We start from the raw sequence: 25,000 nt of genomic DNA, 5'->3' as shown, positions 1-25,000 counted from the left end.
ACTTCGGAAACACAAAGCGGCGCACTGGGAGGACGAGACGGAGCAGTCTTTCAGCGGCCACGATCGGACACAAAGCAGTCCCGCTAGAAACGAGAACCTCGGCTTGATACAGAACTCATCCATCCAACTCCACGAGGAGGACTACCTGGAACTTTTCATGTTGGCCGACCAAGAACTCGGCTCGGAGAAGTCGGCGGACTACGGGTTTATAACGGGCGTGCTTTGTCTGGTGACGGGTATATCTCTAGTGGGCATATCCTACGTGGTCCCGCGAGACGTGAGAGTGGACCCGGACAGCGTGTCCGCGCGGGAGATGGAGAGGTTGGAGCGGGAGAACGCGAGAGTGGGGGCCCACCTGGACAGATGCGTGATAGCGGGGTTATGCCTCCTCACTCTGGGGGGAGCGGTGCTCGCGATGTTGCTCATGGTGTCCATGTGGAGGTGGGAGTCGATGAGGAGAAAGGCGTTTGCATATTCCAAGCACGCGGCAAAGTTATACGGCTCCATCAATCTAAGAGCAGGGGGGCCAACCCCACTCCGGGAATCGCCCTCTCATTTGTCAACGGATTTAGAAGCGCTCCGTTGAATTAATGCGACAGACTAGAGGGTAAAACTCCACCATAAAATCCTGCCAATGATGTCTTATTAGTGGGACACTTGGTGAGGTACAAACCAAAATAAAAGCCCTGTAAAACTATGTTGGGTAAAACCCATCGACCCAGGGCTCTGTTTGAAGATTTGCTGCGTGCATTGACTTCACATTTTACCAAACATGTATGATACAAGGCTTTACGTTTTATTGCATGATGCATTGTGGGTCCTGGAGTATGTACTTTGTACCCTTGTGGAGATGGGAATTTGATAAACAACATCGTTTTGCACACCTATCGAATAGGCCTACTGTATGATGTGTGTACTGTATAGGCGTGTGCATTGACCATGTACAGTTCAACCATATCAACCTCCTTTGTACAGGGAAAATAAAAACGTCACATTCACACTCATGTCCTACGGTCCATTGAATCATCAATCATTCTGTGGCCGTCCACCACACACACGCTCACACACACACACACGCTTACATGCACACACACCAAACCCTCACACACACACACACACACACACACACACACACACACACACACACACACACACACACACACACACACACACACACACACGAATACACACACACACACACACACACACACACACACACACACACACACACACACACACACACACACACACACACACACACACACACACACACACACACACACACACACGCACACACACACACACACACACACACACATAACCACACAGACGCATACACACACAAACACATACACCTTAAGCAAGAGATATGGAGGGAAAGGAACTGAAGGGAGGTAAGTGGGAGCAATGGGATAGATGAGGGAGAGAGATGAAGAAAAACAACATGTCAGCTGTTTCTAAGTGTTCCACGAAAATAATACTAATCGATGGAGACTGGGCCCTCGATCAACCCTTTTTCCTTCTGAGGACCTGCCTTATTTTTGAGACATTGCGGTACGGCTGAAAGCGACACACACACACAACCCCACATGCGCACACACACACACACACACACACGCGCGCGCGCGGCCTGGCAGCAGAGTCGAGGTTTACCTCTGAGCCACCATGAGCCCCGGCGCCGTGAATAAACGGCATTAGCCCAACGCTTATGTGTTCAGTGAATGGGGCGGCTTAGCCAGTCGCTCACTGCCACAGTCCCATCATCATCATCCCCACCGTCATCATCATCATCATCATCATCCCCACCATCATCATCACCACCATGCATTTTCTTCTCACACTCCCGTGAGACGGGGGAGGGGAAAAAGCCGGTGTACCACAGCTATAGGTTCCGGGTTCGATTCCCCCCTTGTGTCCACAGTATGTCTACCTGTGGGCCACACCAGAGCAGGATACCGCACACGGGCTCCTTAGCGGCTCGCTCCTGAATTCACTGTGCATGACGTTCTGTCAAAGCATGTGCTCGACGGCTACACGTTAAAGAATAGCAGGGGATCAAATCGCTGAAACGGCCGAGCTGAAGCGTTGCCTGGGCCTCGCTCCATCCTCATTTAATGGGGTCATTAAAACGTTGGGAGACAGCGATATTTCCAATGCTTCGCACCAGGATCAGTATATGTACGGCCTGGTGGATGCCGTAGGAGAAAGGTTTGTCAAAGGACTCATCCTTGCACGTGGGTGGGGGAAAAACATTGATTTAATTAGTGTCTATGTTTCCTCTAGCAAGAGATTCCCCCTGGACAGATCTACCCACGCATTCACGCAAGCACACACACACACACACACACACACACACACACACACACACACACACACACACACACACACACACACACAGACACAGACACAGACACACACACACACACACACACACACACACACACACACACACACACACACACAGGCCAACACAAACACAGAGGCACAAACATATACCGCAATCCGCAGTTGTGCCATTAGTATATCCACATCCACTTACAAGTACACACATGCACCCTCCCCACACACACTTTTAGCTACGAAATCCCCCCCCCCCCCTCCTTCCTCCCTTCATGAATGGGCCTACTCAGAATAATCATTAAAGGCAGCTGGAGGCAGGAAATGGAATTGGATTGGATGTGCCGGGGAGGGGGGCTTGGGGGGGGGGGGGGGGAGTTTGGGGTGTTGCCAGGGGTCAAGAGCCTGGGTGTGGCGATGTGGCTGCGATGTGGCCCCACCCCCCCCCCCCACCCCACCGGGGAGCGAGCGATTCTACGTTGGCGACACGTCGCGTGGTCTGACTGCTTGTTCTCACCAGCATCTGCCATGAATCTGCAGAGAAATGCAAATGGCGTGCGGTGCGGTGGCGGTTACCCAGTTACAGTCGGGGAGAACGGGAGAGGCGAGAGGGGAATTAGGGAGAGTGCAAAGAAAGATATTTGTGTACGTGATGTTTCTGTGGAACGACACAGCTTAACGGGGCTGATCTAGGGATTACCCCCTCCTCATCTAGGCAGTGTCTTGAGATACAGTCTTTAGTTAACGTTTCCTCAATACTCATTTGGGTTCCGTTAGTTGCATAGCAACGGCAGGTGGACTCAGCCACTATTTTAAGACATGAGGGGGCTTGGGAGCAGGGGGAGGGGGGGGGGGGGGGTGACTGGGGGGTTATGTTTTGTTTTTAAGCTTGGATAAAAAATGAAGTGTGGACTGATCACACACAAACTTAATACTGAATCGTTGACCCAGTTTAAAGTGAAATGACATAATCAGAGTATGTCTGATGAATTTGCAGCTGAGCGGATTGAGGAATTTGAATATCGTTCCACCTAAAAGGGTTCCACATGTTTATTTATACAATTACCTGATTAAGTCAGGATGACCGTAAATCAATCATCCTATCCCTTCCCCTCCCTCCTCCCAGATAATGGTTCAGGGGCGGGGATAGAGGTTTAGCTCTAACCACCGCAATCATAAAACTAACAAATGCCACCTTGGGAGAATGGGGTGCAGAAAGTCAAATTAACTTTTCACAGAACATTTTAAACTCAATATCTCTATTTTCGAATTGACCCACTTTACAGAGCTTCAAATAGTGAACAAGTAGGAGTGGATAGTTGACAGCAAATCGATGAGGCTTTGTCGAAAGTTCACTGGCTGGCTTTATGATCTAGTCAACGTAGAGTAATTTACTTTAACTGTCTTTTTTTTTACACTTTACACACTCCAAAGTGCCAAACAGTGAATTCAACAGGATGGGGATGGACATTGGGATTAACCAGTACATAGGAGCCAAACACCCTAATCTGCTACATTGCACCCTTCTTTACTTGAATTCAACTGAAAAAAACCAGTAGAGGAAAAGGGACATCAAATCCATGTATTTGTCCAAGTCCGGGGCTGGTAATCACATTTGCCTGGACTTTGTTCATAACATTATTGTCTGCAGAAAATCGAGTAAACCAAGTTCATTTATCGCCATCTGTGTCCTCTGAGAAAGGAGAGGATAACCATAGAAACCAAATCTGTTGCTATGGGGAATTACTTATCTGTGGTGAGAATCGCTCAGACCTTGGTTCCATTTAGATCTAACACATTGTCCTTACAATTATGGATGATAGACCTTGAATGGACAGGATGTTTCTCGCTGGCACTCAGCAGGACTTAAGGCACTCCCAAGACCCACAGCTAGCGTCATGACTCTTCTGTTTAGCTGAAGCTGAGCTAGATTCTAAAACAATGTTTTTTTAAAATTGAAAACATCCACATAATATGTGTAATTGAACTGACATTTCACATGTTATATAGACTGAGGAAAAACGGAAAGGAAAGAACAGATTGTCCGTTTTGTTAATTGTTTAACCACTGAAAATGCAAAAGCAGATTTTAATTATTTTAGAAAACATACACAAACAAACACACGCACACACACAGGAATTCCACAGACCAGGGCCATCCTACTGCTTGGCCGTACTAAACGACACGTAGCATCATGCTTGTAACAGAGGCGGCATGTGGCATAAGCTGTGGCGCTCTAGCGGTAAATGGATCATTCAGCCTGGACAACTCTTCCTCTTGGGCAATTGAGCTCAGCTAGTGTATGTTGTATATAGCATTAAATACACACAACCTACGGAAACGCACACACATCACACGCAAGCACGCACGCACACACACCAACGCTGGATAACTCTTCGTCTTGGGCAATTGAGCTCAGCTTGTGTATGTTGCATGTACACTCAAGCCTATGGAGACACGAACAAATCGCAGACGAATACACACACACACACACACACACACACACACACACACACACACACACACACACACACACACACACACACACACACACACACACACACACACACACACACACTGTGCAGCTATGATCGTTACAGAGTCCAATTTCTGCAAATTAAATTATTGAAATCCTAATGATCTAATAATGATCCTCATTATATCTAATTAGAAAGCAGTACACACCCCGGCCCTTTTACTCCGGCATATCATGTTTATTGTGTAGTTCTAGTCAACAACCAGCAGGTGGTGAACGATTTGACCTAAAACACTACTTTTAATTGTTTTAGTTTTTATCAATTTAGTTGTTGTTCTCATCATGTCGGCACACGTGTAGATACTCCACTGTAATACAATTTCAACATCGTGAAACACTGGCTGCACAATTATTTTACCTTATACACGGAATATAACATAAAATAGTGTATCACTCATATTTCACTCATATATATTTATATTTGGCTTGTGTATATGTTTTGAATGTATACGTTAACGTCAGAAAAACTACGCCCTAGTAAAAAAATCCTCCGTTATTATATACAATCAATTGTCCCTGCTCTGCTGCCTCTAGTGTTTGTTTTATTCAGACACCTTGTTAATAAAGTTCTTTTTGAAGCCGTAAAGATGGCGGACTACGACTTGACCACCAAGATAGCCCATTTTTTGGACCGGCATTTGATTTTTCCCCTCTTGGAATTCCTCTCCGTCAAAGAGGTACGTCGTTTTTATCACTGATTGGGATTGAACACATTTGGTCCAGAATTTGTGAAATTCTGTTAGCGTTAGAGCGACAATTTAGCCTCCACGAGCCACCGCGGTGCTAGCTAGCATTAGCCTTATCTTCCCCGGCTCACGTTACTAGCTACATTAGCTAGCCCACGCTGGGTACATTGGCCTCACCTAGTTCCCATTCGTGTCACATAATTCTATAATTTGGACATATTTCTGTCGACAATCGATGGACATTGTTTTTTATCGGTATCTTTACGTGTTTTATAGCAAGGTTCTAGATGTTATGGACGTATGAACATTAACACCAGATGGTAATGAGGGTAGCATCCGTACACAATGCAATATATGTATAATATGTGTTACTCTCTGTTTTTAAGATTTACAATGAAAAGGAACTCCTCCAAGGGAAGCTGGACCTTCTCAGCGACACAAACATGGTGGATTTCGCCATGGATGTGTACAAAAACCTCTACTCAGACAAGGACATCCCACACAGTAAGACTGGTTACGGTTCTATTAAATGTAAAAAATATAACTGACTAATAATGTCTCGGAGACAGTTAAGACACTCATTTATTCGATTAACCAATAATATCCCTCATCAATATTGACATTTTAAGCACCACTTCGCTGCACATAAATTGGATTCCATTCCTATGAATCCACTGCAGTCCATTCCTGACCATTTTAATACATTAATGGTTCTATGGTCAATAGCCTTTCAGCAGACATGAATAGTATTATGAGATAGTTATTTCCGCTGGTGAAGTGACAAAGAACATGTGATCTTGCAGCCTTGAAGGAGAAGAGGACCACAGTGGTGGCACAGCTGAAGCAGCTCCAGCAGGAGACGGAGCCCATCGTCAAGATGTTTGAGGACCCCGAGACCACGCGCCAGATGCAGTCCACCAGGTAAGCAAAGGAACTCCCCCCAGCTAACGTACGCTTTAGCTATGGGACAATGATTGGGAATGATTGAGTCACAGTTTTCCTCAATTTCATTTAAACTCAGCATACACAATTACTATGGATAAACAAGCGCTGTATCGATGATCTGATGGAGATGTATGAAAGATTAAGATTAGCTAATTGTTGTACATCTTCCTCAGGGATGGGAGGATGCTTTTTGACTACCTGTCGGAGAAACACAATGTAAGTGGTTTGTTATTCATTTCCTGCCAGGTGCTGCCCAATTTGTGTCCACAATCGGACGTTTATTTTCCAGATGAAAGCAAAACCAGCCTCCTACTTTTCATTTTTAAATTTGGTGTATAAAAAGAGGGTATCATAATTTTCTATGGTTATAGCACATAATGCATGTTCCTACAAGGTGTAATGGCACCATATTTTCATTATTTATTTGGATGCAATTGGAGCCTACTAACCGCAGTGTATGAATAGTTCATAGCTAATAGTTATAATGGTTTAATTTTCCTGCTTATATTTATTTAATATAGTGAAGCGATTCTAATTTGTGTTAATGAACCAAACCAAAACGTTCATGTTTTCTCTTCTAGTTCCGTCAGGAGTACCTGGACACCCTTTACCGGTACGCCAAGTTCCAGTACGAGTGCGGTAACTACTCCGGGGCCGCGGAGTACCTCTACTTCTTCCGTGTGCTGGTAATAGAAATTTGGCTGCTCTTCATAAAACACATTCACTGAACAGTTTTAGAGTACTAAATTATGACATGCTAGTTTTACTCTATAAAACTATCAAGCATTTCAGACCCTTTAATCCAATGTGTGTAATGGGAATTTAGATGCATGTCATTCATCTGGGATCTGGTAGAGGCTGGGCATGTTGCTCCAGGAAGCCTGCATTTTATGTGGTGGGCAATGGGGATCAAACAGTGTTTTTGCGGGTGGGATTTGGATCACACTTGCCACTACACCATCCTGTCCCATTTGGGTTTACCTCACTGAACTGTGTCTTGGGTCTCACACGTTCTCGTGCCTTTCACTTGTCTGTTATAACCTCTCTTCATGATGGTGGAGGTGAACACGGCACTTAAAATGCTTCTGATTTGCTGCAGGTCCCTGCCACGGACAGGAATGCCCTGAGCTCTTTGTGGGGGAAGCTGGCCTCTGAGATCCTCATGCAGAACTGGGAGGCAGCGATGGAGGACCTCACCCGCCTCAGAGAGACCATCGACAACAACGTAAGAGAACCTCGGCCTCTTGGTTCTTGCCCAGGCTTCTGACGTTGATGTTGGGCTCTGTTGCACCAGGCTTAACGAATAAGATATTCATTTTCAATTATCTTTATATTTTCTGTTGTTTTGAATGTACCCTGGCACAACACGGGTGGGTGGCTAACAACGGGTTTAAAAACCACGTCCTAGTGCACCACGGGCAGAACCCCCCTAATGTGATTGGTGTTGTGTGTTCCCTCGCAGTCGGTGAGCTCCCCGCTCCAGTCCCTCCAGCAGAGGACCTGGCTCATCCACTGGTCCCTCTTCGTGTTCTTCAACCACCCCAAGGGCCGGGACAACATCATCGAGCTCTTCCTCTACCAGCCCCAGTAAGTGGCCGTTTGGTTCTGTACCTCCGCAGCCCCCATGTAGGACCCATGGCGGCTGTTGTGATGGCAGCTCAGGCCTATGATGATGAGATACAATGGTACTTTATTAATCCTAGGCAGGGCATTTGGGTGGTACTGTGAAAGTTACGGGTCTGGTAGAATTAAAAGTAAATGACCAATATAAGCAAGAATAAAACAAATGTGTCCACATACACAAGAGTAACCGAACACTTTCCTAACACGGAAATAAGTGTGAACAGTGACTGTTGAGGTGGACGTCATAACTCCCATTATGGGCCGATGTACACAAGTGTCTAAGCGGCGTGTGCTTGGCCCTCCCTGCAGGTACCTGAACGCCATCCAGACCATGTGCCCCCACATCCTGCGCTACCTGACCACCGCCGTCATCACCAACAAGGACGTGCGCAAGCGCCGGCAGGTGCTCAAGGACCTGGTCAAGGTCATCCAACAGGTGAGGGGCTTGGGGGGGACGGAGGTGGAGCTGGGGGGGGGGGGGGGGGGGGGGGTGCTGGCTCCCCAGCGGGGTGTCTGATAGGGCTGGGTAAGAATATCGATTCATCAATGAACTGCAGTTTATTTGTTCTCGATTCAGATTTCTTTTTTAAATCGATTATTTCCATGAAAAAAAAATAATAATAAAGAAGTATACTCAGTCTCTATAATCTAGAAGCGAGTTTGCCTAAATGTACACGCCCTTTTACATTTGTCAATGTTATGATTATTACTTTTATGCTGCAAGTTTAGCACAGGAACAATACTATACAATGGTGTATTCCCTTTTTGCTAGTTTTCACAATGAAATGGTTAATTCATTATGAAATGGTTAATTCTAAATAATATTTAGGTATTTTTATCATCTGCACGTATTATTGAATCGATATCGAAGCAATTGGATCAATATCAAATCGTTATTGAATGAAAACCTAAAGAATCGAATTGAATTGAATCGTGAGGTACCTGGCAATACCCAGCCCTAGTGTCTGGGTGTCCGCGTGCTGGATCCCCACCGGTTGACCATGCCCTTGATGATAACACCACTAATGGTGTGTGGATGGATCTAGAGATGATTCAATGACTGGATGGAGGGATGATTCAGTGATTGGGTGGGTGATAGTATTGTTGTTTGGGACCTCACAGGGCATAGAAACACTGTAAATGAAACTATACAATTGTAATCATTAGAGATGATAACATTAACTTAAAGGACTTGACAGGGCTTAATGGCTGGATGGAATGGAAGCATTTCTGACCGTCCACTGAGACTGGAAATGCACCACAGAGTTCAGAGTTCAATTCATGTGATTTATTATTGGCAAACACACGTGAATGACGGTCGGGTTCTCTCCCACCCACCTCCCAGGAGTCATATACCTACAAGGACCCCATCACGGAGTTTGTGGAGTGCCTCTACGTGAACTTTGACTTCGACAGCGCCCAGAAGAAGCTGAGGGAGTGCGAGTCGGTGAGTGTTTACAGGACACGCCCCCCTGTCGTCATGGTTTCTCTAATCCCTCAGTTTGCTTTGAAGTTACGACCTGTACTCTGAGAACGATTGGAATTGTCCCTAAGGCTTATTTTCATACCATGCAAAAACTAATGTTTTAACTATTCCTTGTGCTGTGGACTCTTAAAAGGCTGTGTGTCACAGATCTTTTTAATCAAAGTCTTTCAGTAAATGCTTCTTGGTATGGATATTTTCTATTTCTAAGGACAAGTCTAGTTTGATTTTGCAGTAAAATGGAGGCTTGACTGACCGTCGTATCAACCTTTTTGACAGTGTCCCTTAGTCAAGACCCAAGCTATTGAACGCCTTCAAGGGGCCGTCACCCTGCCTGTAGAGCCCATCACATCATCAGTCAGCCGCTCACCGTGGAGACGGAGAGGTTGTTGTGGGTGTCTGTTGACCTTGCGGTACTTCTTGGATCCTCAGGTTCTGGTGAACGACTTCTTCCTGGTGGCCTGTCTGGAGGACTTCATCGAGAACGCCCGTCTCTTCATCTTTGAGACTTTCTGCCGTATCCACCAGTGCATCAGCATCAGGTACTGAAGGCTTCCCTCCCCCCCAGAGCCCATCTTTTCCCCCTAAAGAATCTGGTTCTACCAGCTCCGCCCATCCAAAGAGCTCTTGCTCGTCTTCATTTTTATTGTACTATTTTCTTTGAGAGGTATAGTACACTTTCTGTAAATGCCCCGGGCGGGTCACACAGTCAAATTCTTATTCAATAAAATAACATCATAAATTCAGCACTTCAATAAGGGAAGACGCACAATGTATGCTGTTCAGTGATTTCTTGCTAAAGTCGGTAGAGGTTCCTCTCGCATGCAGGAGAGCGTCGAGTCTTTAGTGTTTGACTCTTAACAACCCAACGCTACTTGGTTTGATCCCCAAGTGTACAACCCAGTACCCGACCTGTATCTGAATTCACTGCAACTCTCCTAGATAGCTCCAGTAGTGAATTATAGCAGTCAAGGGATGTATGTTCTATTCTTTTTGCGTTGACTTTTGGATTGTCTCACACCTCGGTCTGAGATATGAACCCTCTGAGACTGTGCTTACCTCTCTCTCTCCCTCTCTCTCTCTCTCTCCTTCCTCCTCCTCCTCTTGTTTTCAGCATGCTGGCTGACAAGCTCAACATGACCCCAGAGGAAGCCGAGAGATGGATCGTCAACCTCATCCGGAACGCTCGACTAGATGCCAAGATAGACTCCAAACTGGTGAGTACTTCATGGGTTTATCATTGGCTCGTGAGAGCCAATGATAAACATGTGGGATCATATTGGGGCCATAGTCTGACCTCTGGCCTTGAGCCATGTGAACAATCAGGGTCGAACTGCAGGTTTACTATTTATTGATCCATAGAGTTGTAGATGGATTATATATATTTCTACAGGGAAAAGCTTACCTAAACCAGTAATTAAAGACGTAAGAGTAGGTTAATTCTTTAACCTCAAGTGTTAAAGCAGTCCAAGCACTGTGTGTTTGCCACCCAGTGGAGCTCCAGGGTCGAGAGCTCCTATTGTTCAGGGACAGGAGAGCTTCTGTCCCTGAACAAGCCTTAATTCTTGAACTGTGTAGCTGAACTGGTAGAGCATGGTATTAACAACGCCAGGGTTAGAGGTCTGATTCCCACTGGGGCTTCCCATGCTGAGTGGGGCTGGGAGCTGAGCCTATATGCACACACCGTATTGTAAAACACTTTGGAGGAAAGGTGTCCAACCAAGTATGTATGCGAGTACTTTAGACACTGGAGAGGGGAGAGAATATTGATTGTCGTAAGCATCACAATTTTTATTATCTATGATTCACAACTTCTAAAAATCCAATAATGTAAACTCATATATTCATATATTTAACTCTTTATAATATATATATTATTTATTTTATAAATCCCAGTGTTCAAAAACAAATCATGAGAACCCAAAAGAGCCACACCCCGAACCGAGATGTCTGTGCAGCTGTACTTCTCCCCGTCCTGACCTCCGTCTGCTCCTCTCCTCCTCTCTCCCCCCCCCCTCCAGGGCCACGTGGTGATGGGCAACAACGCGGTGTCGCCCTACCAGCAGGTCATAGAGAAGACCAAGAGCCTGTCCTTCCGCAGTCAGATGCTGGCCATGAACATCGAGAAGAAGCTGGCCCACAGTGCCCGCACTGAGGTACAAACCACACCAGCGCACGCGCTCACACAGTCTCTGTAGGGTGAGGGGTCGTGGGGAAGGGAGGGTACGAGTCTCTGATAAGGTGGCTGCCATTTTAAAAAAAGATGCGTCTCTGATAAGATGAGGATTGTTGGCCTCTCAAAGGAATTTTGTTTTGGATGCTTTAAAAAAAGAGAACATAAAACCAATGGAAAAAAAAACGGGTATTTTAAAAAATGGAGCCAGGATTTATAAAATGGAGCCAGGATAGTTTAGTGGTCAGGGACTCTTAGGCCAAAGCACTCTGGATTGAAGCCCTTGAGCTCCCCTGAAGGCACCCTTGAGCAAGTCGTCCTTACGACAACCCTAGCTTTTAGTTTTATGACCTGTATGTGAATACGAGGTGCGTTGCTTTGAAGGGAAGCTGTAGCCTAACAGGGCGTTCGATGTCTTGGGCTCCAGGTTTTGATGTGTAGATCCTGCAGTCTGGGATACGAAGATACACTCTTTGTCTGTATCGTGTGTCTGTATCTCGTGTTTATGTCTGTCTGTATCTAATGCGTCTTCCTTTTTTTTTTTTTTTTACTATTGTGTGTCTGTATCTCGTATTTATGTGTGTCTGTATCTAATGCGTCTTCCTTTTTTTTTCTCCCGCTTAGACGCCAAACTGGGCCGCCACAGACACTGGCTTCTAAGGATCAGCCAATCAGAAGGAAGAGGAGGCTGATGTGGTGTTTATTCAGACTATATATTATATCAGGTTCCTAAGAAACATCTCTTTAATACCACATTCCCAGTATAATGTGGTCCTCGACTCTGGGGGACCTCAACATTTGGAGTCCAGGCTAAAATTATTAATAATTCTTATCTATTCTTTTTATGATGCAACTTTGTCTTTGCCTTCTGATCTGGCCATATCGAGTTGTCAAGGAAAATAGATAAGCAATCGTCATTATGAGGGACTTTTTTTTAAACTGCAAAACAACCACAATTGTTCCATGCCATCGACAAAATAAAGATTTTTGAGTCTCTTGAAATAACACTGCGTCATTGATTCCTCTCTTCGACACCCTGGAGCATTTCGTCGCTAGATGGCGCTATTTGTCTGGATTTCAACGGGAGTACATTTCGGAGACACGGATGCAACGTAGCCACAGTATGATGGAGAACGTTAATATTTTGAATGAATCAGACTAAGATAATGTCCGAGCTTTGGCGATCAAAGATGTATGGATAATTTTTGATCGTTTAGAACTTTATATGGAAAAGAAATAAAGGGCCACTATAGGTCTGCTGGCTGTAGTGTTGTGTTCGCTATAAAACTCGTTTTTTCTTGGTATAACTTCTTCAGAACTGTTAGCACCAGGCTAAAGTAGGCGTGTACAGCATCGCCCTGCATCCGGCTCTGGGACGTGGGTTTGCAACGATCCGTATCTCAGAGTAAATATTGACCTTGTACAAGCCGCGGCTGAATTCTCCATTAAGTAGGATCATCTAATTCACTAAAATACATTTTCCTCCAAGAGTGGGGATGTGTCACGATGTCATAAATAAAACAGTGTGATTTATTATGTCGGATATCTAGTTAAATCCTGCAGTGACAGGCTGTCATTAGCGCCTCGTCTCCCCGCCGACATTATCCTCTTAGGGGATCTGGTACCTGGGCGTGAAGGCGCTCCGGGGGCATTTCTCACGTCTGCAATTAACGTGACATGTTTCATGCGTGTACAGTGCACATTTACACCATCAGACAATCCGTGTTCACCTTGGGAGTGGCTTTCTTCCAGTCAAACACAAAAATAACACTCCTGGCCACTCCTCCAAACACACGAACACACACAAACACACACGCGCATACATCAAGCCTAGTAGTTCGTTTTTCTTTTTTCCCCTTAAGTTATGATTCAACACGCACACGCGGTCGTGTACGGCAAGTCGACGTGGGCTGAGGTCTGAGAGCCGTGCATGGAACAGCTGGTACCCATCTGTGGCTTCTGCTTTTCCTGCTCTCGCAGCCGCTGTGCTGCCCCGAGTCGCTCCAGAGACGGAGCCCGTGATTCGTAGCCTCCAACATCTGATCAAAGACGCACGTCTACCGGCAGAGTACAGGGAGCCATAGCGCTTAATACATCAACACCGGTGACATGACGGCGTCAGGTTTACTTTCGGGTATCGACGTGGATGTGCTGATGGCATGGGCAGCCACGAACCCGGCTGTGACCCGGCTGCTCTGGGTCCTGGTCCTGGTCTTGGCCACTCTGCTGGTCTGGGCGCTGTTCTTCTGCTGCTACGCCCGGAGCCGCGGCTCCTCGCCGGCGCTGGAGAGGTACCTGGAAGGTAGGTGTGTCTCCGGGGGAGGGAAGATGAAAGGCGAATGAAACAAAACTTCTAGTACAAGACGGCTAGAGTTACTGTATGGGGAATTTAGTGGAACCTCTTTTTATTTGTTTTTACAACTGCTGCAATTATTGTAAATAGAGAGTATTTCCTTTCCAAGAGACTGGCCCCCTCCCCACACCCCCCACACACTCCACACACAAACACACCGCCACCCCGCCTACATTTTCCAGAACCTATCGCTGGCACAGGGAATTTTCTGCGGCTGAAGTTGGCCTTGATTACTGTTCCAATGTGCTTTTACAGTTTGGCTGAATACAATGGTACATTCATGAATGAATTTATCCTTCAATACACGGGTAAACCATTTAAACATAATGATATAGGCATGCCTTTTAAACTGATGCTTGGATACACACACTCCATGGAGACTTAAGAGCGGTGTGTAGCGGGCTGTGAACCGTGTTGGGTAACCCAACAGCCAATAAGAGCCAGTGGGTTCACAGCCAAACCAACCACCCAACTTGGGTAGTTGGGTAGATTTGACGAGTCATGGCAACTGATCAGCGTGACTCAGTTCTCCAGAGCCTACATGACCACCCCCTAAATCACTGGACCTTCAGGTCTCATGGTATAGGCCTAATGTGTTAGACAATTGTAATAGACCTGTTTGTAACAGACCTTTGAAACACAAAAGTTCAAATGTAGCCTGCTCTGTATTTTTTTTCTTTTTCAGGTTCCTTAGTATAATAAGCCTACTTAACGACGCAGTTTGTCAGTTAATTTTCAATAAGTCAGTAATCAATGAGTTACTTGTTCATTTTCGTGCCTGAAGCCGGCCCAGAGGTGTCAGATCTGAAACTAGACTAACTTTTTGTTCCCTTGTTTTTGTGTAAACAGTTATGGTGAACCAGTCCAAGGCAAAGAGTTCACGCCAGGTGAGAAAATTCATCGTACCATTATAGATTATGATTTGGCCTAGTTACATATATTGGAAAGTAATAATGTAAATTTTAAAGACCACCGACAGAGGCCTTAAACCCGGGTACAGACGCCTGAGCATCCTGTCCTTTTAAAATAATTCATACTTTAGCCTGTAGAGGGCCTCATTTACTTGTACATTGCTGTCGATCATGAGCAATCACTACATAACAAAGTATCACGTTGAATTTCTTGAACTGAAAAAAGGGATTGTGCATGTAGAAGTTCACATGCTCTAAATAATAATCAAGCAGATATTAAAACGCCTGCTAGTGTTTGGAACAAATTTTCACCAAAGATCTCAGAAAGGTATCCACTGACTGTTTGGTAAGCCATATATTCAGGCTAAAATTCTTCAAATTCAAGACGCCATTCAACCTTCAGAACATCCGTAATTACCATCCTTAGGTGTAGGGACATACCCTAGCTTATTCTCTGGGCTGCGGAGACGGCCTGGAGCCCTGTAATAAAGTCCTGGTATTAATGCCATATCATGCCCAGATGGAGAGCACAAAGCGATGAGCTGTCTGCGTGTGTTATTGCATTGAGAGTCTCCATGAGTAACGGTGTCTGTGTGTGTGGCCGATGTGGAGAGGAGATGAGCCTCCTCATGAGCCAACAAAGACTGTTACTGACTTCGGAAAGACCGGATCAAGGCTTTGGCTTTTTTCGCTCTCTCGTTCGCTCTCTGGAGAACAATCCGTACAGAGCGCTTGTTGCTGAGGGTTCTCCAACTCATGTTAAAAAAATGGCTTCTGTGGTCTTTGCAGATAATAACTTGGAGGGCTTTCAGTTCATGCATTAGTTCAGACATTCGTTCCTACAGTAGTTCATATTTTATTTCACACGTCAAGTTCATACATTAGTTCAAACATTAGTTGAAAGTTTGGTTCATATTTAAGGTTATACATCTTGTGCATACATACATCAGTTCATATTTTAATTCATGTTAATACATTCCCTAGGAGTTCATTCAAAACCTGTTTTTATCTTTCTGTAATTTTCTCTCTTTGTTTCAAACTCAAATGGGTACAAGTTTTGCGGGAAAGTCTCAGGACTCCCAACCCTCTAAAATGAATATCCTTTTGAAACAGTAAAAACAGTTGTCCTTGACGATGTATAGCCCCGAAATGGTAACCAACATTTTTTACTACAGCTCAGCTATCTACATTTAAACTAATCTTATCACAAGTATATATCCCCTTTAATTTAAATCTGTCTTGGTTTATACTCTTGTTACATGCCAAGTATGTGTGCTTGCAGAATGAAGCTAATGGATAGCCGCAGGACACAGATGGAACAGTTAGCCTTTTGTGAAAATAAATATTTGACATGACATTTGAAGATTGATTGCTCAACATTGCTCGCTATGGGTATTTAAACCGACATGTAACTCTGGCTCAAGTGAGAGACTCTGCTACAATAGTTTGACAAAGCTAACTGCCACACTGGGTCTCCTAACAGACCTCTGCATTTCAGTTTGTCACAGTATCCATTGAGTCACGAAAGCTTCCAGTATGAACCCATGAGTGCTTCTGTGTTTGAATGATTGTGGATGAATGAATGGCCTGGAACCAATATTTTAAATTCCAATTGTTAAATCTTCAATTTGAAACAATACTGCATGATTTTCAGGCCGTGACTCAAAAGGGGGGGGGGGGGGTAATTTGTTGTTAGTCATCGTTTAATAAAATGCTATGCATTTTATTAAAGCATACATAGCATACATAGCATCTACCTCAATATAAATACATTGTCTGTTTCATATGAATTGATTTTAGTTTTGTCCTTTACCTGATTTTAAGAAAAGGGCTTTTCTGAAGGAGTTCTTTTTATAACAATCTGAAATAAAATTGCCAACATTTTCATTAGTACTTAGACATCTACTTTTTTATAAAAAAGATATTGACACATTTTCAGAAAGAGATCTTAATTTGAAAAGCTCGCTAGATTTGGTTTTCGATGGTTGCAGGCTAGTTTTCGGGGTAACCCTGAGTCCTTCAAAGATTCAGAAGAACAGAGGGCTATTTGTTTACCTGACAGCGCTAATCAAATCAATGGCAAGGGAATGGGAACAAACGTCTTTGTTCTGGTTTCAACACAGCCTGCCAAGCGAGGGGGGGGGGTCAGTGTCCAAATGAGACACACTCAAATTGGACCGAACATCTCCACTAGACAATCTTGCACTCTCCAAACTGCTCAATGTACTCCAGACTGCTAAATGTTCTCCAGCCTGCTAAATGTTCTCCAGACTGCTAAATGTTCTCCAGACTTCTAAATCTTCTAAGAACTGCAAGATCTTCCAGAAAACCAATTGAGTTCTTCCTCAAAATGAATTCATGGCCTGGATTAAAATTAAGTGGGGCTTCGGTGATCAGTTGTGAGAGGAGGACACCTGGGAACGAGGTTCTGTATTGCGTGAAGCCATTTGTAGCCTTGTTTTGTTTCACTGTGGAATTTGGCAAATTTTGGTTTAATAATTTGATTTGATTTGTTTTTGTTTCAGAAAAAGAAGAAGACGAAAGAGAAGCATGTTGCCTTTCTCCTAGATGAAGAAGACAAGGCGGAGGAGGCTGCCGTCTCTAAACAGGAAGCAGTCACGTCTAGACAGGAAGTTGTCCCCACTGGACAGGACGTGGTCGTACCCTCTGGACAGCAGGAAGCTCCAGGTCCTGGACTGAGGAAGAGGAAGAGACGAGGCAATAAAGCCGGAATGGAAAAGATGGCCGTCGATGACACGGAAAAGGTGGGAAATATTGAAACTGAAGAAAATACTTAGAGAAATTACTTTGTGCATAAGGTTGTATAATAAAGATTAGGGATAAGGGTGGTGGTGGTGGTGGTCGGGAGGATGAATGTGATGAGGATGAAGATAAATATCAGGATGGTGATGGTGGTGGTGGTGCTGAGGAAGATGACGGTGATGGTGGTGTTGGTAAAGGTGGTGAAGATGATGATGATGCAGAGGGTTGTAGTGATGATGATGCAGATAATGATTAGGAGGATGGGGAACATGGAGGTGGTGATGATGATGATGATGATGAAGATGATGATAGTGGTGGTGTCGATGAGCAGGTACAACAGGAGGGAGTACACAGCCCTATAATAATAATTTGTGATGGTGTCCTTTACTGAGTGCATGGGGTTGTTTTACAACATCTTCAGATTACATTGTCATCTGGAGTGACCCTGATCAGCTTGTGTAGGCTTGTTCTCGTCTATCATTATATCATCCAGGTGTGCGGATGGGCATATCAAGAAGTTGTCCCCCCAATAGAAGTTATTACTAAAATAATTAATATATATTTTATGCTGATGGCTATGTGTGTCTGTTACAGCAGATAAGATCATGTACGTTGATTGATGTGCACATACGTTGATTGATGTGCCATTTGAATAAATTCCATAAACTTTAGAAGTTTGTGGTCCCCCTCTAAGTTGTGATGAGATCTGCGCCCTTGGTTTGGTTCACAATTTCACAATTGCAGTCTAGTCTACTTTGACACGCATCAATGCACACAAAGTTGGCACAGAAGCTGGCACCAGGAGCGGTACACGTAAAGCCCATCAACACACAGAAGGTCACATGGGCTCATTGCACCTCTTTTCCTTTCCCATTTAATATACATCTGTGCATTTTCAATAACACACGAATTAACAATAGGGTACATTCAGCGGAGATTAATTAATTTGAGATGACAGTCAGTGTGACCCTGTCCATGCGTGTATTTTGCATATATCACGACGAGCCACATGTAGTTTTGTCGATCCAAACACCACGCACCAAAAAACTATCCTAATTATAATATTCTAGGAGCATGAGGTGTTGCATGTGTTCCTCTGCACATGCACCGTGGTTCAGACCCAGATCACCGCCCTCTGTAGTAAACAACACGCTGCCGAGGAGGTGTGAGCTGCCTGCGGGGTCTCGCCGTGCACCCCGCTGCGTGACTTTGCGCAGTCACACACCGCAACCCCATCTCGCCGTAGAGTCATCCTAGCAAAGAGGTCCTAGCATAGGCTATAGCTTCAAAGGTAGCCTGGGCAGGTGCAGAGCAGATCTGGCAGCAGACAGCCTTGGTCGTGTTGCCCGGCGGTGCACCTACAGGAAACCAGCGTATCCTTGTCCTCATCTGAACCACCGCGCTCTTCTGACGCAGGCGCGCCTTGTGCCGCAGTTCATGATGATGATGATGATGATGATGATGATGATACTCGGAAGTTTGGGCTGCCCTAGGACCGGTCGTTCGTGGATGGTATCTGAGCAAGTGAACAGAATCGAAGGAGTATAGTTCGCCCAGGAGTGAGTTCCGAGTCCCCGCGACGGAGTGAGCAGCAGCCCGTTACTCTTGAGTCGTGAGTACCCCAGAGGACGCGGAGCGCCCGGTGATGCTGTCTTACTGCTGCATCAACGATGCGGTAAAATAGCCCTGGTTATACATTATTTAGGTCTCCTCTTAGTGAAGCCAGACCCGCATGGTGTTTGCACTATAGCCTATTAAGAAGCATCATCCAGCGCTGTGGATGCACACCTATTCAGATACAGATGCAGAGGACTGCATTAATCCCGGAGGATAATGGAAATAAATTTTCCTGTTTCTCAAATCATTTATCAAACCGACTGTCGAGTTGGATACAAAACAAATTCGGAAATAATGAAATAGTGTTGGAAAAAGGTTCAGAGGAGTTTAAAAAAAAAAATATATATATATATAATGTATTTATGACTTTATTTATCTATTTATTTATTTGAAACCGTCCCAACTCCGAGCTGAGCTGGCTGTAGGCTAATCTGGCGGTTCAAAGGACAGCCGACCGCGTCTTAACTCACTCCATCACTCACGGCCGTCACACAGCCGCTCTTCAACCCTTGTCTCAGTCCTCTGGATCAGAACCGTTCTGTAGTGATTCATCTGCTGCTGAAGTCCTTTACCATAGCAGCAGCAACCAATGCTGCTGCAGGACTTTTACTATGTCTTTGAGTTTCTATAAACATGCTAAAGTTGCTTGGTAACTAAATACAGAGACCCCTAAAGCTCTCTGTATTTTAAACAGGCCATCAACAGGCTTGGGTGACGGCAGTGAATGACCCTTCCAAAGAGTCGGTACGCTACTTATTTGAATAAGAATGCGATTGTTTGTTTTAGATTATTAGTGTTTTAGTATTATAGATGAACAATGCAAGCTATTCTTTCAGTTTATCACTTGCCAAAGCACAGTTGTTTGTACGTGTTCTGGGTGATATAATACTCTATTGTGTTAATCCTTCAAGCAGGAGCAGCAGTTTATACTGTATATTCCTGATGCTTCATTCAGAGCGTTATGTTATTGTCTGTTGCCTCTCAGGCCAGAAGCTGTGGTCCAGTATTGACTAATAGCTCTCAGACTCCTCTCCCTAGCCATTAACGATGATGATGATGATGAAGGCTAGGATGTGCGGATGAAGAAGAGGATGATGATGATGAAGTGAATCTCATCATTTTCTCTAATGCAGCTTGGATCTTTTGAATCATTCCGCCTATTTCCTTGTATTTCATCATTTGTTTGAAATAATCTTCTGTAGGAATCTGAAGAGTGGCTTATATAGCAGGGATAGGAAACACTACAGTAAGGAGAGAGTGGGGGTTGGATGAGTATCTGTATGTATTAGTAACCCATTGTTAATGTTTAGTAGCCTGATATTTATCGCACAAACTGGCTTTCCAAACCGAAATGTTTCCATTGAGCTAAACAAGAACGTTTCCATCCTCATATATTATGACGAGGCTTTAACACAAAGTGATTTGCAGTGAATTCAGACTGAGTCGGGAAATTATAAGGAGAAGGGGGGCGGCCATCTTGCCCTGGGATGTCGATGGATAGCAGAGATCAAACCCAGTACCTTTGGACTGGGAATGAAACACCCCTTGCCACCACTCTCTCTCTCCTGCCTCTTTCCACCACGGACCTGCTGGCTCCTGAGCAGAGCGGTACTGCCGTGGTAAAGAGAAGTCTCGAGGGCATGGTGTGTTCCATAGAACGTCACGGTGTGTAGGCTTATTGTTGGTGTTTTGGGTAGGTGCAGGGGCCTTGTCTTAAGCCCTTCAGAGCCCACTCAAACCCTGTCTGTCTGTGTATCTCATCATAACAGACTCAAACTTGAACTTGAACTCGTCTCGACTCACTCCGTCACGCACGGCCATCACACAGATGCTCTCTTACCCTTTTCTGTCCTCTGGATCAGAACCGTTCTGTAGTGATCCCCCCCCCCCCCCCCCTCTGCCGAAGTCCTTTACCATAGCAGCAGCAGCAGGCAGAGAGCTCAGTACATCTTTTGTGTCTTTGACTTTCAATAAGAATGCTAAAGTTGCTCAGTAACTATACTATACTGTTGTGGTGTGCAGAGCAGACAATGTCTCCTTCGTCGCCTCATGAGAAACGTCTGGAGAAGCGGGCACCTGTCCCGGGCTAGCAGTGCGTTGGGGGGAGGGGGGAGGGGGGAGGGGGAGGGTGGTGGTGAGGCAGCCCCTTCAGAGAGAGAGGCTGTAGCTAGCAGCTGGAGGGCTTCAGTGCAGGTGAGTCAGCAGAAAGGAGGCCAGCGGAGAGTCCGAGGTGGCGCCTGCTTTACGCATCATCAAAAATGGCCCAGTGCTCTTACCCGCTGTCCTGGAGACGCTGCGCCGGAACCGGTCTGTTCTGGTCCCGTCACGGCAAAACCAGAATTCAAATATGACCCAAAAAAAATTGTAGTAATATTGAAATCATTGCATCACGATACTTAACATATTATAGTCTATGTAGAATATCATACAATTAACAAAAAAAGGAAATGGTTATTAAAATATAATCATTATTATTTCCCAACGCTGTCAATATCGATATAATATCATCATGATTCACGATTATTAAAGACATCTTTATGTCCCGAAACAAGGTCACAGATTATGATAGGAACCAAGGTGAGGAGAGGCTTTATGGCAGATGTAATATCAATGTGTTGTGACATCATGATTAATATATTAAAACAAAATATGACATATTTGAATTCTGGTTTTCCCACATGCTCAATGTACCAACTCTGAATTATGTATTTGTTTGTCAGGAACAGTGCAGCCAACCTGGTCCCAGGTACAAACACACAGTGGGTCCTGCAGAGTGTTTCCACTATAGGCTAATGTGTGCCCCTCTCCTCACCCCCTCTACCTCCCCCCTCCCCCTCCACGTCCTCCCCCCCTCTCCTCCCCCCTTCTCCCTCCACCCCTTCTCCCTCCCCCTCTACCCCCTCACCCCTCATCCCTCCTCCCTCCCCTCCTCCCCTCCTCCCTCCTCCCTCTCCTCCCTACTCCTCCCTCTCCTCCCCTCTCCTCCCTCTCCCTCCCCCCTCCCTCCTCCTCCCCCCCCCCAGGCCGGGGCGACCCCCCCCCAGCCCATGGAGGAGTGGACGGGGCGTTCCGAGCGCCGGCCCCTGGTGCGGGCGGCGTCCGAGGAGAGCTCCTGCGGCCTCGACCGGAGCGGCGGCGGCGGCGGCCTTGAGCGCGGCGGCGCCGTCAGCTCGTCCCCGGTGCGCGGCGACACCCTGCCCTGGAACCTGCCCAAGCACCACCGCATCAAGCGCTCCAAGTCGGCCTCCGGGGACGTCCTGGACGCCGCCGAGAGGGCCGTCTACCGCATCGCAGGTAGGGCCGTGTGGAGGGGTTCAGGGGGGGTCAGGGGGGGTCACGGCGGGGTGTACATGGGTTGGAGTGTGTTCCCCCCCCCCAGTGGGCCATGTGTGGATGAGGCTTGGCTCTTGGCTTGACGTCTGAATGGATTATCGGATTTCATTTTTGGAAGGAAGGAGCAATTAGTTGATGATTATTATTATTATTATTTTTTTTTTATACTGCTCCTTGTGATATTTGTCTGAAAGAAATGCCTAAAGCGGTCCAACAGGATAGTGGTTACAAAGCAGCGGCGTCAACCTCGCTTGCTTTGCAGATTCCATTCCTTCTGCCATTCCGATGCAGAGGGCCATTCCTATCCGAGAGAGCTCCGATAAATGCGCACGATTCCTCCTAGATATTGATTTGCTTTGACACTGCAGTGCTGTCCATGTGACTTTGTTGGCGCTACACTGCAAATGACGACAACAACAACAACAACAACAACAACAACAACAACAAAAGCAACAGCACTAAAGAGAACCGTAGAAGCGTGTGGTTGTCCATCCAGGCTCTAGTTCTTCCACGGTTGTTAAGGTGCGAAGGGACAGAGGGGCCTGAGAGAGCTGCACATAGCTAAAGAGAGAGTTCAGTGTGCTTAGATAAGCACTTTATTGGAGTTCTGAATCAGGTTGTTGTGTCTTTAAGACACGCCGCAACCTTTTAGGACAGATAAGCAACTTAGCAACAGCCAAGAACACTATTTAACCTTGAACCAGCGCCCTACTTACTCGGTGACGGCCCAGTGTTGATGCTGTGGATCTCTGTTAATGTTCCACTCTCATAGACAGGCTTCAAGCCCAGGGGTCTGAGATCAGCTAGGCTTCTGTGTCTCAAGCTCACTGGACGGCTGCAACATGAATCCGGGCTGCGATCAATCAGACCTGCCAGTCTGTAGGGGGGGGGGGACTCAGGGCCGCGGCAGACGCACTCAGAGGTTATCAGCCTGCAGACTGATCGCTGGGTAGGGACGTCGATAGCTGGCACCAAACACGCACCTCATTACCGAGGGGCTGGGATTGTGTTCAATGTTGTGTCGTGTTTACGTTCACCTGTGTTTCGGCGGTGACTTGTGTTCAGGAATGGATCTAACGGTGGTGAGGGTGTTTGACTCCCAGCAAAACGGTACTGGGTTCGATTCCCAGTGTCCTTGTTCCTGTGAATGACACACATCTGAGTTCACTGTAAGTCGCTTTGAAAAATAAAAAACGTCTGAATCTAAATAACCAGAGTTGCAGTTCTCTGGTTCCCATCATGTCCACTCGGCCCCCATTGGTTCAGAGGTCAAAGGAAGAAATTCCCTTACGCGACTGTTTTTACAGAAAGAAGAAGTAAAAAAACGGAAGCAAGTCCTCTCCTGTGGGAGGAAAACATGAAAGGTCCCAAATATCCCCTCTCTGAATAATGAATCCACCTGCTTGCCCGCCTCCAGTCAAGGATCAAGGATGACCCCCATGTCTTAAACACCTGGTGTTGGAAATCCTGAAGCTAAACCCAATAATCGAACAAACCGCCGTTTGCAGAGTCAGCTGAAACACTCCTCGTGCTCTTGTTGTGTAACTCGTCAGTTATGTGAGAGACATTTTACCAGCGTCGGCAATGTATGGTATTTGAGTTGAGTGACCTTTGTAGAAAGGGAATGGGCTTTCAAAGGTTCTAGTTTTACTGTAGGTCATGGGGAGGTAATTCCCCTTCCTTAGGCACATCTGCACATCCAGGACTCATCTGTCATTACTTTGTTGGAGACACCAGGGCCATGACACCCTCAGGCTACACCTTAAGGCTACACCTTTATGCTACGTCTTTAGGCTGCACCTTAACGGCTACACCTTTAGGCTACAGACTCAGGCTACAGACTCACGCTACAACCTCAGGCTATTTCTTTAGGCTATGCCTGGGTCCGGTAGAGTTGTAGGCTTTCTGTTTTCACTGTTTAACCGACAGGTCATCAAGGAGCAGGTAGGGGTTGGACAGTGAATACAGAGACAGGTCATCAAGGAGCAGGTAGGGGTTGGACAGTGAATACAGAGACAGGTCATCAAGGAGCAGGTAGGGGTTGGACAGTGAATACAGAGACAGGTCATCAAGGAGCAGGTAGGGGTTGGACAGTGAATACAGAGACAGGTCATCAAGGAGCAGGTAGGGGTTGGACAGTGAATACAGAGACAGGTCATCAAGGAGCAGGTAGGGGTTAGACAGTGAATACAGAGACAAGTCATTAAGGAGCAGGTAGGGGTTAGATAGTGAATACAGTG

General features: G+C 45.8%; 3 protein-coding genes across 6 annotated transcripts in view; all 3 read left to right on the top strand.

The window, feature by feature from the left end:
- LOC115535863 (transmembrane protein 74) overlaps positions 1–987 on the top strand; it is a 1,930-nt gene extending 943 nt beyond the window's left edge. The window contains exon 2 of the mRNA XM_030347414.1: positions 1–987. This exon is cut by the window's left edge and continues 270 nt beyond it. Coding sequence (XP_030203274.1) covers positions 1–586 — 586 coding nt within the window. The 3' untranslated portion in view covers positions 587–987.
- A 4,427-nt stretch (positions 988–5,414) lies between these two features.
- On the top strand, positions 5,415–12,788 carry eif3eb (eukaryotic translation initiation factor 3, subunit E, b). Its single transcript, XM_030347629.1, has 13 exons — positions 5,415–5,550; positions 5,946–6,063; positions 6,363–6,480; positions 6,678–6,720; positions 7,086–7,190; positions 7,604–7,729; positions 7,967–8,091; positions 8,437–8,563; positions 9,473–9,574; positions 10,043–10,152; positions 10,725–10,827; positions 11,632–11,766; positions 12,408–12,788. The coding sequence occupies exons 1-13, from the start codon at positions 5,461–5,463 to the stop codon at positions 12,441–12,443; spliced, it is 1,338 nt and encodes a 445-aa protein (XP_030203489.1). The 5' UTR covers positions 5,415–5,460; the 3' UTR covers positions 12,444–12,788.
- Positions 12,789–13,622: 834 nt separating this feature from the next.
- pleca (plectin a) overlaps positions 13,623–25,000 on the top strand; it is a 101,909-nt gene continuing 90,531 nt past the window's right edge. For all 4 annotated transcript variants that reach the window (XM_030346872.1, XM_030346857.1, XM_030346858.1 and 1 more), the window contains exons 1-4: positions 13,623–14,085; positions 14,986–15,023; positions 17,573–17,812; positions 22,451–22,721. In XM_030346872.1, coding sequence (XP_030202732.1) covers positions 13,893–14,085; positions 14,986–15,023; positions 17,573–17,812; positions 22,451–22,721 — 742 coding nt within the window. In that variant the 5' untranslated portion in view covers positions 13,623–13,892. The remainder of the gene's footprint in view (positions 14,086–14,985; positions 15,024–17,572; positions 17,813–22,450; positions 22,722–25,000) is intronic.

Source organism: Gadus morhua, chromosome 22, assembly GCF_902167405.1.
Source record: "Gadus morhua chromosome 22, gadMor3.0, whole genome shotgun sequence".
Lineage (NCBI taxonomy): Eukaryota > Metazoa > Chordata > Actinopteri > Gadiformes > Gadidae > Gadus > Gadus morhua.
This window is presented reverse-complemented; position numbering and strand designations above follow the sequence as displayed.